This window comes from Argopecten irradians, chromosome 5 (genome assembly GCF_041381155.1).
Source record: "Argopecten irradians isolate NY chromosome 5, Ai_NY, whole genome shotgun sequence".
NCBI lineage: Eukaryota > Metazoa > Mollusca > Bivalvia > Pectinida > Pectinidae > Argopecten > Argopecten irradians.
This window is the reverse complement of record NC_091138.1, coordinates 3,304,478-3,318,177: the sequence shown is the minus strand read 5'-3', so window position 1 is coordinate 3,318,177 and position 13,700 is coordinate 3,304,478. Positions and strand designations below refer to the sequence as shown.

The 13,700-nt window shown below is 33.6% G+C and overlaps 1 protein-coding gene across 2 annotated transcripts; it reads right to left on the bottom strand.

The window, feature by feature from the left end:
• Nucleotides 1-2,556: 2,556 nt before the first annotated feature.
• Nucleotides 2,557-12,147, bottom strand: LOC138322661 (galactoside alpha-(1,2)-fucosyltransferase 2-like). Of its 2 annotated transcripts, XM_069266668.1 has the most exons (3): nt 11,959-12,147; nt 11,591-11,642; nt 2,557-4,689 (listed from the first exon to the last, which is right to left on the bottom strand). In XM_069266668.1, exons 1-3 carry the CDS (start codon nt 11,986-11,988, stop codon nt 3,593-3,595), a joined length of 1,179 nt encoding a protein of 392 aa, XP_069122769.1. In that variant the 5' UTR covers nt 11,989-12,147; the 3' UTR covers nt 2,557-3,592. The 2 variants fall into 2 exon arrangements, with proteins under 2 accessions (XP_069122769.1, XP_069122768.1); XM_069266667.1 differs by lacking the exon at nt 11,959-12,147 and having other exon boundaries at nt 11,591-11,790.
• Between the last annotated feature and the right edge of the window lie 1,553 nt (nt 12,148-13,700).

Here is a 13,700-nt window from a genome sequence, read left to right as displayed (position 1 = left end):
TTCCCTATTCTCAAATATTCTATGCTTTGTATGTACATTTTATATACCTACCAACATATGGGAATAAATACTGTTAAAGCTATGGCATTTAAACATTGAACGTCTTTCAGTTGGCATTCATAGCCATTATGAATGCCAACTGAACAGAGACAAATTCCATGAAGCGCGCTAGCGTTTCATGTTGAATTTGCTTCTTTTCCTAAGGTTACATAGTGGGACTGTAGTGAAAATGTCAATATTTATTAAATACTATATATATATCTGAAAGGTCAAAACAAGGACAAAGAGGATGAGTCAAGGTATAGATAGATGACTAGATAAACAAAACATACCATCTAAGTGTTTATTTCACAGCCCTACACCTAGTGTAATGGGGAGATAACTCTTGTAGTCTGTGAAAACGGATAATCCAAAGATAACATTTTCTATATACTGATTTAATACAGTAGGATTCAAAGCGGAGAAATAGCTCCACACTTCCAAACCTAATCCTAAAACTGAATATACAAATAACACATATAATGATATACAAAACATACAGGAACAAACATGTAAACAGCACTTAGTCTAAACATGATATGTAATAGTAGATGATTAATTGACACAAGCGTTACCGGTATTGAGAATTGGTAAGAAGAATTAGCAAAAGAAATAAAATGTACAGGTAAATATGTTAAATCAACAGATCACAATATAGAAAGGGCTATGATAATGAAATGATGCTATTCACTTTATTTCTGTCTGAGGAAATAATTTTGATATAAACACTAGCTCGAGTAGATGAGGACATATAAATCAAAGTTTATTAATTATAATTTAATTTTTGAAGATGGGTATTTAAGGCCAGAAATGAAGTTACATCATATAAGATTTCCTGTATAAATTTATGGTTACAATGAAGGCTCATCCAAAACTATGGCAATGTTATCAACATGTATCCGTAAAATACATCCAAAACTACAGTATTGTTATCAACATGTATCCGTAAAATACATCCAAAACGACAGCATTGTTATAAATATGTATCCGTATAATTCATCCAAAACTACAGCAGTATTATCAACATGTATCCGTAAAATGTATCCAAAACTACATGTATCTGTAAAATGTATTCAATGACAGCATTGTTATCAACATGTATCCGTATAAGTCATCCAAAACTACAGCAGTATTATCAACATGTATCCGTATAATACATCCAAAACTACAGCATTGTTATCAACATGTATCTGTAAAATGTATTCAATGACAGCATTGTTATCAGTATGTATCTGTATAATGTATTTAATGACAGCATTGTTATCAACATGTATCTGTATAATGTATTCCATGACAGCATTGTTATCCACATGTATCTGTAAAATGTGTTCAATGACAGCATTGTTATCACCATGTATCTGTATAATGTATTCAATGACAGCATTGTTATCAACATGTATCTGTATAATGTATTCAATGACAGCATTGTTATCACCATGTATCCGTATAATGTATTCAATGACAGCATTGTTATCAACATGTATCTGTATAATGTATTCAATGACAGCATTGTTATCACCATGTATCTGTATAATGTATTCAATGACAGCATTGTTATTAACATGTATCTGTATAATGTATTCAATGACAGCATTGTTATCAACATGTATCTGTACAATGTATTCAATGACAGCAGTATTATCAACATGTATCCGTATAATACATCCAAAACTACAGCATTGTTATCACCATGTATCTGTAAAATGTATTCAATGACAGCATTGTTATCAACATGTATCTGTATAATGTATTCAATGACAGCATTGTTATCACCATGTATCTGTATAATGTATTCAATGACAGCATTGTTATCAACATGTATCTGTATAATGTATTCAATGACAGCATTGTTATCAACATGTATCTGTATAATGTATTCAATGACAGCATTGTTATCAACATGTATCTGTATAATGTATTCAATGACAGCATTGTTATCAACATGTATCCTATATAATGTATTCAATGACAGCATTGTTATCAACATGTATCTGTATAATATATATTCAATGACAGCATTGTTATCACCATGTATCTGTATAATATATTCAATGGACAGCATTGTTATCACACATGTATCTGTATAATATATTCAATGACAGCATTGTTATCCACATGTATCTGTATAATATATTCAATGACAGCATTGTTATCCACATGTATCTGTATAATGTATTCAATGACAGCATTGTTATCCACATGTATCTGTATAATGTATTCAATGACAGCATTGTTATCCACACGTATCTGTATGATGTATTCTATGACAGCATTGTTATCCACATGTATCTGTATAATATATTCAATGACAGCATTGTTATCCACATGTATCTGTATAATGTATTCAATGACAACATTGTTATCCACATTTATCTGTATCATACATTCAATGACAGCATTATTATCATCATGTATCTGTATAATGTATTCAATGACAGCCTTGTTATCAACATGTATCCGTATAATGTATTCAATGACAGCATTGTTATCAATCAACATGTATCTGTATAATGTATTCAATGACAGCATTGTTATCCACACGTATCTGTATCATACATTCAATGACAGCATTGTTATCCACACGTATCTGTATCATACATTCAATGACAGCATTGTTATCAACATGTATCTGTATCATACATTCAATGACAACATTGTTATCAACATGTATCTGTATCATACATTCAATGACAGCATTGTTATCCACATGTATCTGTATAATGTATTCAATGACAGCATTGTTATCCACATGTATCTGTATAATGTATTCAATGACAGCATTGTTATCCACATTGGTTAGTCATCATCAATACAAACGTCACTTAATACACAAGGCCCGGAATGTTAATGATAACTAAAGTATACTTATCCAACTTTGTGGCTACGATTGATATAATTGTTTGTATTCCTTAACGCTACTCATGTATGAAACAAGTGATGTATACCTTAACCCAACACTCTATTGTGTATTATGTTGTTAATAGGTTGTTACTATTTAAAAAAAGAAATGAAAATCATTTTATGGTTTTGGAGAATGTTGTTAATTTGAATGAACTGAATGCAATGCATATGACTTAATAACAATTAATACTATCATTATACACCACAACAATTTACACTCTTCAATTAATTATAAAATATTACTGTCTATTATCGAATTGGTTATTCAGCATTACAATTAGACATAGATATAAATTGCCGATTATGTATATATCGAACAACATATGGGACAAGGAAGTAATTCCAATCGTGTGGACAAAAAAAATTGTAAAATTTTCGAGGCGATCTGCCCCTTTATCAAGACATACAAAAAACGAAAACGATTACATTATAGGATACGAACAGTAATGCGGGACATAGTGGACAAATATTTAACTATACAGCACCATGGAGTGCAATTTACCCTTCGGCAAGTTGCAGCCGAAGGCCGGATCTACACAAACTTGAACAGCATACGCAAACAGATGATGCCTGAAATGTTTGCTACTCCTGACTTTGTAATGGACACTGTTACATAGATAGAATGATCAGCTGTTTTTCCCTGCTCGCTGTGCTAGGTTAGTCCAACCCATCCAGGATAGAAAAAATCTTTGTAATCTTTGCTGAACGCATTCCGTAATCGTGAACCATCCTTAGCTGGCCATTGATAGAAAGTGACTTCTCCACCGGTCAGCCACGCTGACCACCAACTAAATGTACCTACACTACTGATCATGTGGTCACATGACCCTAAAATAGCCATGTCTACCGCAGGTGAATTTCCCTCTATATATTCTGAACGGATTCCTTTCGGCATGTTTTCTTTTGTCCAGGCCATGCCATTAGAACAAATCAGAAATATCACGTTTTTAAGTTGTTTATCCAAAAAGTAGTGGACAGATTTATTTATATAGCTCTCACTTGCAACCTGATATCCAAACTTATGATCAACTAAATCCCCTCTCCTAATATGGACTCCTATCAGCGTCACATTGGAACGTGATGTAAAATTATGTTTTCTCAAGACTGAATGAATCACCTTGTTTTTAGATTCTGTAATATCGTCTTTGAAGACGAACTGCTTGCGGAGAGATTTCGAGGCGTTGTAGAAGTACATCCATGACTGTAGGTATGCTCCTACTCTATAGTTATTATTAGCTGGAAAAGTCGCCATCCTTTTATCATATCCACAGCCAAATCTTGCTCTCCTTGGAACATACGTTTTACAAATATTCCTGTAGTTTTTCTTCCGCTTAACACCTAGTTTAAACACCTTCGTTAACTGGTTAGTTTCATCAATGGCTACGGACATTCCTTTTTTGGCCGCTAGTCCATACATAGCTGCGAACTGAAACATTTGGTTTCCAAGACGTCCCATTAGCAGGACGCACAGACTATACTTAGCGGACATATTCGGTCTGATGTCAGATGGAGGTCCAAGCGTTGGCATCATGTTGCTATAGAAGGCCGACATATTGGCTCCATGTGCTGAAGTGTTTTTCCAACTTGTATTTCTCTTTACGAACGCTAGTAATTCTGCCGATATCTTGGTTTCCGATGTAAATTCTCGTAATATTTTTCTAAATTTCTGGTTACTGTCCTTTATTGTAGCCGGAAATAATACAAGGATGCCAAGTAAACAAACTAAGGTGCTACAAATAAAGACAAACCCTGAAACACAATACAGCCGGTCCATTACAAGGAGCAACAATGGAAACAGTGGTGAAGCATTGATCGGTTTTACTACTGGTATGGAAGTTGTTGTATAGGTTACGATATCATCAACATCACTTACATTTATCTGGTATTGCTATTTCTCATTTTTTACCTACAAGATATCTTGGTATCATGTAAGTAAAAACATAAATGAACTATAAAACGTTAACACTCAGATGGATAGGCAATTAATACAAAATGTGATGTGTAAATATTACACAAGGCACAACAGATAATGTCAAAGTGTCCCCGGTAGTGGCACACATTTAGTCCTCTTTGAAGAGTTGTTCTCTGTGATAACACTTAACAAACTAATTATATAGGGTTTTGAACGATCTCGTGTAATACTAATTACATTATAGCCTATTCTTCAGAATCATGATAACATTCAAATGTAATTAAAATCAGTTTGTATTAGCTGGCATGTTCCTGTTACCAAACTGTTTTGTTTATTTAAAATCAAAGGAGGACCGGTCTCCAGGTGACTACTAGAGAGATTTAATTTCTGCTTTGTCCAATTTTGGCGAAACCAAATGATATTTATTTTAGTATGCATCAATATATTAGAAAGCAAATAAGATAAATATAAATCTAGTGTCAAAAACTAGGTCACGGTGACCTAATTTTGTAAAATGACAACTATGCAGAAATTGAATTTTCCTGTCATATCTCCTACGAATTTATAACCAAATACAGTGGACCCTCGATAATCCGGACACCTTCGTTCCCATCCTAAACCGTCCGGATTACGAGTTTTCCGGACTGCCGAATTCCGTGTTCTTAGTCAATTAAATTGGCACGTACGAGTTACTCCCCTTGACCTTGTAATCGATGATAGGCTTTTATGTAATATACGTGTATCATAATTAATACTTCGTTTGTTATGATTTATAGGTATTTTTATATCATTACGTTAAAAATATTGAATAAACGTATTTCTTCTTCAAAATACGAAACCTAAAGCCATTGTTAATTGTGTACTATGTATGCATATAGCTACGTATCCCACTCTTGATCTATCGTACGGCAAATTGCCTAACAAAGGATCAATATCATCTACGTTCTTGGCATAAAAAAACTATGATAACAAATAGTTGTGAACATTTTATGAACTCATATAATTGTTATTTTGTATAATGTGTGTTTTTAATGACCATTTCTACAAATCTTTGCTTTCTGACTTACAGACGTTTGTAACAACCACGCGCCCGTTCACGTCTAACTTCGTGCACAATGTCACACACGTGTAAATGGCATATGCCGTAGCCTTTATATCTTATACCACAGACGATGAATTCGAATAGATTCACATACATTTAAAATTCTTATTAATTTTGTGAGTATTATCTCACTTTATTGCATTCGATACTCATAGCGATATATTCTGCATGCGAAACAAGTAAGGTATCTACAGCATACGTACCCGTACCCAAGCTCAAACTGCATGTTTAAAAGTGTGTGGCTAAACATATATTGCGTATCTCAATAACAACACTGAAGTTTGATCTCCTATAGAAAACCAATGAACCGTTACATGACTGCATGTACCCGTCTGAAAGGTGTTCAGGTAAACGCCCGTGGCTATGACCTGGCAGCCGTCGTTATGACAACACACTTAGTGTCAAGTGATTGTGTGTATTGTACACATGACTGTAGCTGGCCTTGGATTTTCTCGGCACGTGGCGACAACAAATTGTCCGGATTATTGCGGGAATTTACTAGTGGAGCAACACCTTAAGGGGTGTTGCGAATGAAATGAGAGACGCTTAGGACCATGAATTGATAACTCATGGCAATTCTCCGAAAGAAATGCAAGCTTAAGTATCCACATATGCATACAAATGAACATGTATACAGTGCATATGTGTATGGAAATTGAATGAAGTATAACGCACAAAGGACCATGTTACAGATCTTGGATCTATTTTGTCGATTAAACTACTATAGTGGGCGACACCTGTATGGAGGATTGTCGCGAAAAGAGCGGTTCAGCTTCGGAAACAATATCGCACGATTAATGTCATTTTACGATTTTAGTCTATTTGACCCTTGTGACTGTGACCTTGAATAAAGGTCAAGGTCATTCATTTGATCAAACTTACAATTAGTAGCCTTTCATCCCAGCATGCTACAAACATAATGCATGTACCATGCACATGGCTACAGGCCAGTCAATTATTGATAGAGTAGTCATTTGAAGATTTTAATCCATTTGACACTGTGGCCGTAATTAAGGTAGAGTCCATTTATTTGAACAAACTCTGTAGCCTTCCATTTCAGCATGTTACAGACCTAACACCAGGAATACAAAAATCAGGTCTGCATGACTATTGACAAAAAATTATTGCAGGTGAATAAAACTAGCACTCCCAATTCAAAACTGGTAGGTTAATTCTCTTACGACTTATCCTAAATGTCGGAAGGTAGTTCGATTTACAACTAATCTTATCTTCGGAAGGTAGTTCTATTCTTTTACCTATTGGAGGTGAAATAAAACTAGCGCTCCCAAATCAAACCTGGTAGTTTGATTCTTTTACGACTCATCTTAATCTTCAGAAGGTAGTCCTATTCTTTTACAACTTATATTGATCTTCGGAAGATAGTCCTATTTTTTTTTACATCTCAACCAAATCTTCGGAAGGATATTATAATTACCAAACAAAAAGCCCCTGAATGCACACATTAACACACCTTTATGGTGAACAAAATAGGTTACAAGGTTTTAAATAAAAATGTATAGTAATAAGCTTCTCCAATGAAATGAAGAAAAAATCCCAATGTCATGATTACATAATATTTCAATTTGATCCTGACATATGGCTTCATATATGCATTCAAGTGTTAAGAATTTCCAGTTAAAGTATATACAGGGCTTTTTCTCACTGCTTTGGGAATGGGGCCTGAGGCTTTGAATTTGGGAAAAATAACGAATAAGATTTTTTATTTTCAATGTAGTTTATGTACTTTTCTGAAGCCAGTTCACAAATATTTAAAGTCTTGACCAAAGTTCTGTGTTCATGCAATATTTTTGCATAGTTTTCAAGAAATTTTGATTTTGGGAAATTTAAGGCTTGAATTGGGAAAAATTAAGAGGTTTTGCCATGGGGAATGGGGCCGATTTTCGAGTATTTTTTATGACCCATGTAATATCAGGTGTCTAGGCCTCTAGGTAATCTATTTGAATCATGTGGCCTTGAATTAAGGTCAAGGTCATTCATTTAAACAAAGTGACCCATCAAACTTAGTAGCCCTTCATCCTAGCATATCACATACATGTAGTTATCAGACAACATCATCATACTGACAGTATACATGTATATATATAATCATATGGACAGTATCTATGATGTCATAAATACTCAATGACATCACCAATATCAGCACAAATCCTTATACTTACATTGTTATTCTGCGATATATATTTTTGCTTTTTCTGATTTATAAAAAATTAAAAATGGCATCAAAGAAGTGGAAATATCATGCATATGACATCACAAGTTTTGAATTCTTACTTTGGAAATATGCATTTTCATAAATAATTATTTAAATGCCTCCACTACCCACATTTCATCAAAAATTCTATCAAAAATTTCCAATCATTGAATCAATGGATATACATGTACATGTATACATCTGTTTGTATTTTCTATAAAATTTGTCAGCAGGGGAGATAACTCCATCATTGCAGGATATTTTGAGCACCAGCCAGCACTTAAGCTTGCAAAAAATTATATTTGTTTCCAGAATATAGCTAAATGAGACATTCTTAGTCAAAATTTATGTGCAAATACAATGTACATTGTATGTTTGTATAGCAGAGATCTACATGTAGCTTCAAATATTAATGTAAGAAAAACATTGTATTTTATGTTTCAACATTCAGCATTATGCCACGGTTTTTGCCATGTGTGTTTTGTACAATAATTTTACGAAAGGGCTTAGACTATTCCGGTTTCTAGAATAATAACTTTATGTTAAATATTCAAGATTTTTTTTCTTCAAAATACCAAGTGTACATGTTTCTAAATAAAAATTTTTTTTTAAAAATATTTATGGAAGAAATGTTAAGAAAATCAAATTTGTTCAGTAGCTGTGGTGATAGATAATGGAATCGGTGTTTTTTTTTATAATTAGATAGGGTCCGGTATATAATCTTTATATACATGTACTTCACTTTTAGTTTTAAAACTTTCGTTCAACTTCTGTACTGTATATGCTATGTATAAACAAAACATCTTGTGTATGTATACATTGTACATATACATACTGGTATATATCTCTACATGTAACGTTACATGTAGAACTAAGTCTCTTATCTTTGTTGGGGTTTTATTCCATGTTTGCAAGTTTTATTTTTTCAAAATACCAAGTCAGTGTACATGTTTCTATATTAAAAAAATATTTATGGAAGAAATTTAAAGAAAATCAAATTTGTTCAGTAGCTGTGTTAATAGATAATGGAATCAGTGGGTTTTTTTTTTATATATATCTACACATATGTAATTATATAGGGTCCGGTATATAATCTTTATATACATGTACTTCACTTTTAGTTTTAAAATCTTTATATACATGTACTTCACTTTTAGTTTTAAAACTTTCGTTTAACTTCTGTAACTGTATATGCCATGTATAAACGAAACATCTTGTGTGTACATTGTACATATAGATACTGGTATATATCTACATGTAACGTTACATGTAGAACTTAAGTCTCTTATCTTTGTTGGGGTTTTATTCAATGTTTACAACTTTTATTCGTTCAGTTACTGCTCATCTTCCATTTCACACATTTGGACGTGCTAGGTTTAGATGCTCAAGGAAAGCCAGAGTACCCGGAGATAAACCATGGACTAGCAGTACCGAACAACTTACTGCCCCACATGGGATTCAACTCGCAATTGGTTTCAGAGGTGGAGGGCTAGTGGTATCATGTCTGAACTTCTTAACCATTCACAAACCATATACAATTATGTTCTATGTATGTGGAGGGATAAATCTTGAATTGCCTCCCTTGAAAGAGTTATTTAGATTTTCTTGAGGGCAAAGCAATGCTAAATGTTTCCTGACACATAAGGACATAATGAATATAAATTAATTAAGCAATAAACCTAGTATATATTGTGTCAATAATTTAACAAGAATTTCCTTAACACCAAGTATTGATGGTGTAATATTATCAATACAATGGTCCACTACACATGTACATGCACATGTATATATATATGTGATATGCGAAACAAATTGCACAAACTTTGTGTTATCTGTATCAGACATGATTTGTGGTGTCTGCACATGGCGTATATGTATGCACGTGCACACTGTTGGTATGTTGTCAATCACACTCATTAATATGCATATGTACATTCCTTAATTGTTAACCGATTGAAGTAATTGGACGATATCCGTAATCAATCGTTTTGTCTGTCGAATTAAAATAGTGAGAATAACTTGAAGCCAGGCCTGTTCTGTTTACATATTTAAAATTCTGGAAACCATGTCTGTTCTTTTTTACCCATGCATTTACTCATAGGAATTGTTTTAATATCAATACTTAGGACCCTACAAAAACCATGTCATCAAGACATGGTCAGGAAATCGAAATGTCCTGACACACTGTCAGTGAAATTCATTAAAAGTCTTCAAATTGTTAACTACAGCACTAATGCATTATTAGGCCTAGTGCTGGACTCGTCAACGGATCGCGGACTACACACAGGTGAAGCTCGGTGCTATTTTTAGACTGGCTGCAGTTGTAAACAGTAATAAAAAAACAATCTAAACAAGCGTCAACTATGGCTTATGTAGCAATTTAATTACACAATCAAACACTATATAAGCAGTAACATATATTCAAAGTGAAACAGCATCTGTCTCAGAGCAAGTACAACTGACAGTTTTCAAGCTATGATTTGAAACGCTTTGGTTCTGTTGTCAGTCAGTCGCGTGTTATTTATAATTACACTGTAACAGTAGGCAATCAAATATTACACATGAAATAATACTTATATCCAACGATAGTGATCCAGTGTCTACAAAACATAAAATGCATAACTACTTTCCTTATATTGGATACTTAACTTGAACAGCGAAGGCGGCTTCAACATTCACGAACCGGCTCAATACACAATATTGGGATTTCCGGAAATGACGTCATATGTAGACGCTTCGAGAACCTTCTAGAACATTCTATGGGGAAATTCCTGATCAACGTCAAAAATATACCTAATTTCGAGACCACCGTGTTGGAGTTTTGTGGCACCTATTAAAGACTTAAAGGAACCATTTTATTCAGAAAAACATCACCTTTTTACTACTGATAATTTCTGTTCATCTACTGTATCATTAAATTCAACAGGACGAATTAAACAGAAACTAGCGGTGAAAATGTCGATTTTTGCCTGTTTGACCCAAAATTTCTCCCTCAAATGAATTTTCGTAGAGTCAACAACTATCTCAGAAGATAGATCACGCCTGGATTTACTTAACTGTAAAATATCATTAAAAACTTTCTGTCAATTTCCTTATTACCCAACTTGCGGTTATAAGCGTGTTGGTAGGTTAAAATCGTCGTGGTTAACATTCGTTCCGAAGGAACGATAACTCTGTTATCGCACCTTACGTCTCTCATTTCATATTAACGAAAATGACATTCCGTTCCCAAAATGGAGTTCCGGATTCGGAATACGAATTTCCGGACTAGTGAGTATAAATAACGTTACGGAAATCCGTTCCCTGACATTTCCGTTCGGATTGTGAGTTTTCCGGACTACCGGCGTCCGGATTATCGCGGGTCCACTGTATACAATAATGATGGTTAACAGAGGTTCCTGTATATCTAGTTGTGTATACTTACACCTCATACTTAACTTGTAGTTTCTCCGTCCGATTCTCATATTCATTTTACCCTGGACAAAAACAAGAAACATGTTTAGGTTTCTATAGCAACGATCTATAACAAATAACATTAAAGCTATAGTGCCGTAATTTCCATACTCAAGAATCGAGAAGAACTTTCAACATGTTATTAACAACCAAAATTTACAAACGTTTAGAAAATTTCAATCATTAAAGATGCTCCACCGCTGGTGTATTTTGTCTTAATTAGACACATATACACACGATTGTGGAAAGAAAATATGTTTTAGTGGATATGAAGCAATATTCTTTAAGTCCAATTTCTGACATTTTATTGTGATTGTTATTCATTTATAATATACTCACATAACACGTCTTATTAACAGCTATGGTCATGTAAGGACGGCATTAAATGTATGTGGTGTGTTGCGTGTATAAAGTGCAGGTATGTGTTGTGGGAGACTAAGGTATATTCGTGTTGCCCTGTTTTTAGTGTCATATCACTGAAGCATGCAGCCGAAGATACCAAGCAACATACCACACCCGGTCACACGGAATCTTGTGGCTTCTCCATCAATTTTTATGTAGTTTTTTTTGTGGATTGTTGTTCGTTTGTTGTTGGTCTATATAGCTGTAGTTGGTTCTGTAATAATAGTCAAGCCATCAATAAGGTTCAGAGGTTTATTGGTATTGACCATTTAAGCCTCTACTCTTATATAGACACTGGATGGCTGATTGGCTACAGGTGATACTCATAAGCAAACCGGCTTTCTCGGCTAAATTTTTGACAGCCGACACGAATACGATTGTGACCAGTCGTACGGTGCCAAAGGGTAAAAAACATATTCTAGGGCAATACGATAGCTCCCGCTATCACTTAAGTAATCTATCTATTACGTGTGATTTCCTTTGATTGACATTTTCAAGATGACCGAAACATCCGGAAGTTAATCTCCCTTTTGAATTCATACGTGTCGGTCAGAACGATTTATTGACATCAAATATATTGCAGACTAATTGATATGCCGACACATTTTTCTCATATCAATACTAAATGAAATGTGTTACAAACACAGGTAAAATATATATACAATATGACTTTAGCTATAAAATTATACTTTTGAAAGTTCAATGTTTGTGTTTACAAATAATCATTAGTTTCATAAGGGTAAAATATTCCTTATGATAACATTATGAAGACACTTAAATGACGAATTTTAGGCATAGATTAAACATCTGCGTGACAAAACATGGAAATGGCTTCCGGAGTTGAAAATATTACCAGAATATAAGTGATGTGTTAGAAGATGATTGACGATTTGTTTTCATCTACATATCTGTAATTGTTTTTTTAAGATAACGTAGACTTCTACATACCTGTAATTGTTTTTTAAGATAACGTCGACAGCATTTTCAGAAATCTTTGATATTCCTATGGTTTTATTACTGATACTAGTGTTGATTTTAAAATTTGGTCGTCTATTAAGTGATCGTGAGGTGATAAATTAATGGGGATATTTGTAGTATCTTTATATAACATATATAAATGTATATAGTAAAAAATAAACGCTTCCTTGGGAAGGAAGAAAGGCCTTGAACGAAGTCTTGAGTTTTTTTTTCTTTTTTGATATAAATGTATATAGTCTATATCTTTATTAGAATTTTTAGTGAAATATAAGGTTTTATGGTGAACATAAAAGCGATATACTTCACACCAGTGAAAATATCGAATCAATTTTGATATTTTCAGTCGCTTTTGACCAATCGGAATGTACTACTGACAGTGAAAATTTAATTTTGATTGTTACGTCACTAGTTTGTGCAGAAAATGACGTCATATTTTTGTGTAGGAATATGACGTAATGCCCACAAAAATACGACGTAATAATCGCAAGGGCAAAAAACTCTGTAAAATAAAATGGTGGAATAACCTTTGACGGAACTAGTAGTGATGGTCTTCTATAAATGGAAGCGAGAAATAAATGTAATAAACAGAATATTCATTGCTTTTTATGAGTGACAGTAATATTTCATCTCATGAGGTGGACTATATTCGGTATTCATCAAGAAACAAGGAATATCCTCTATATATAGCTGTTCTAAGCTGT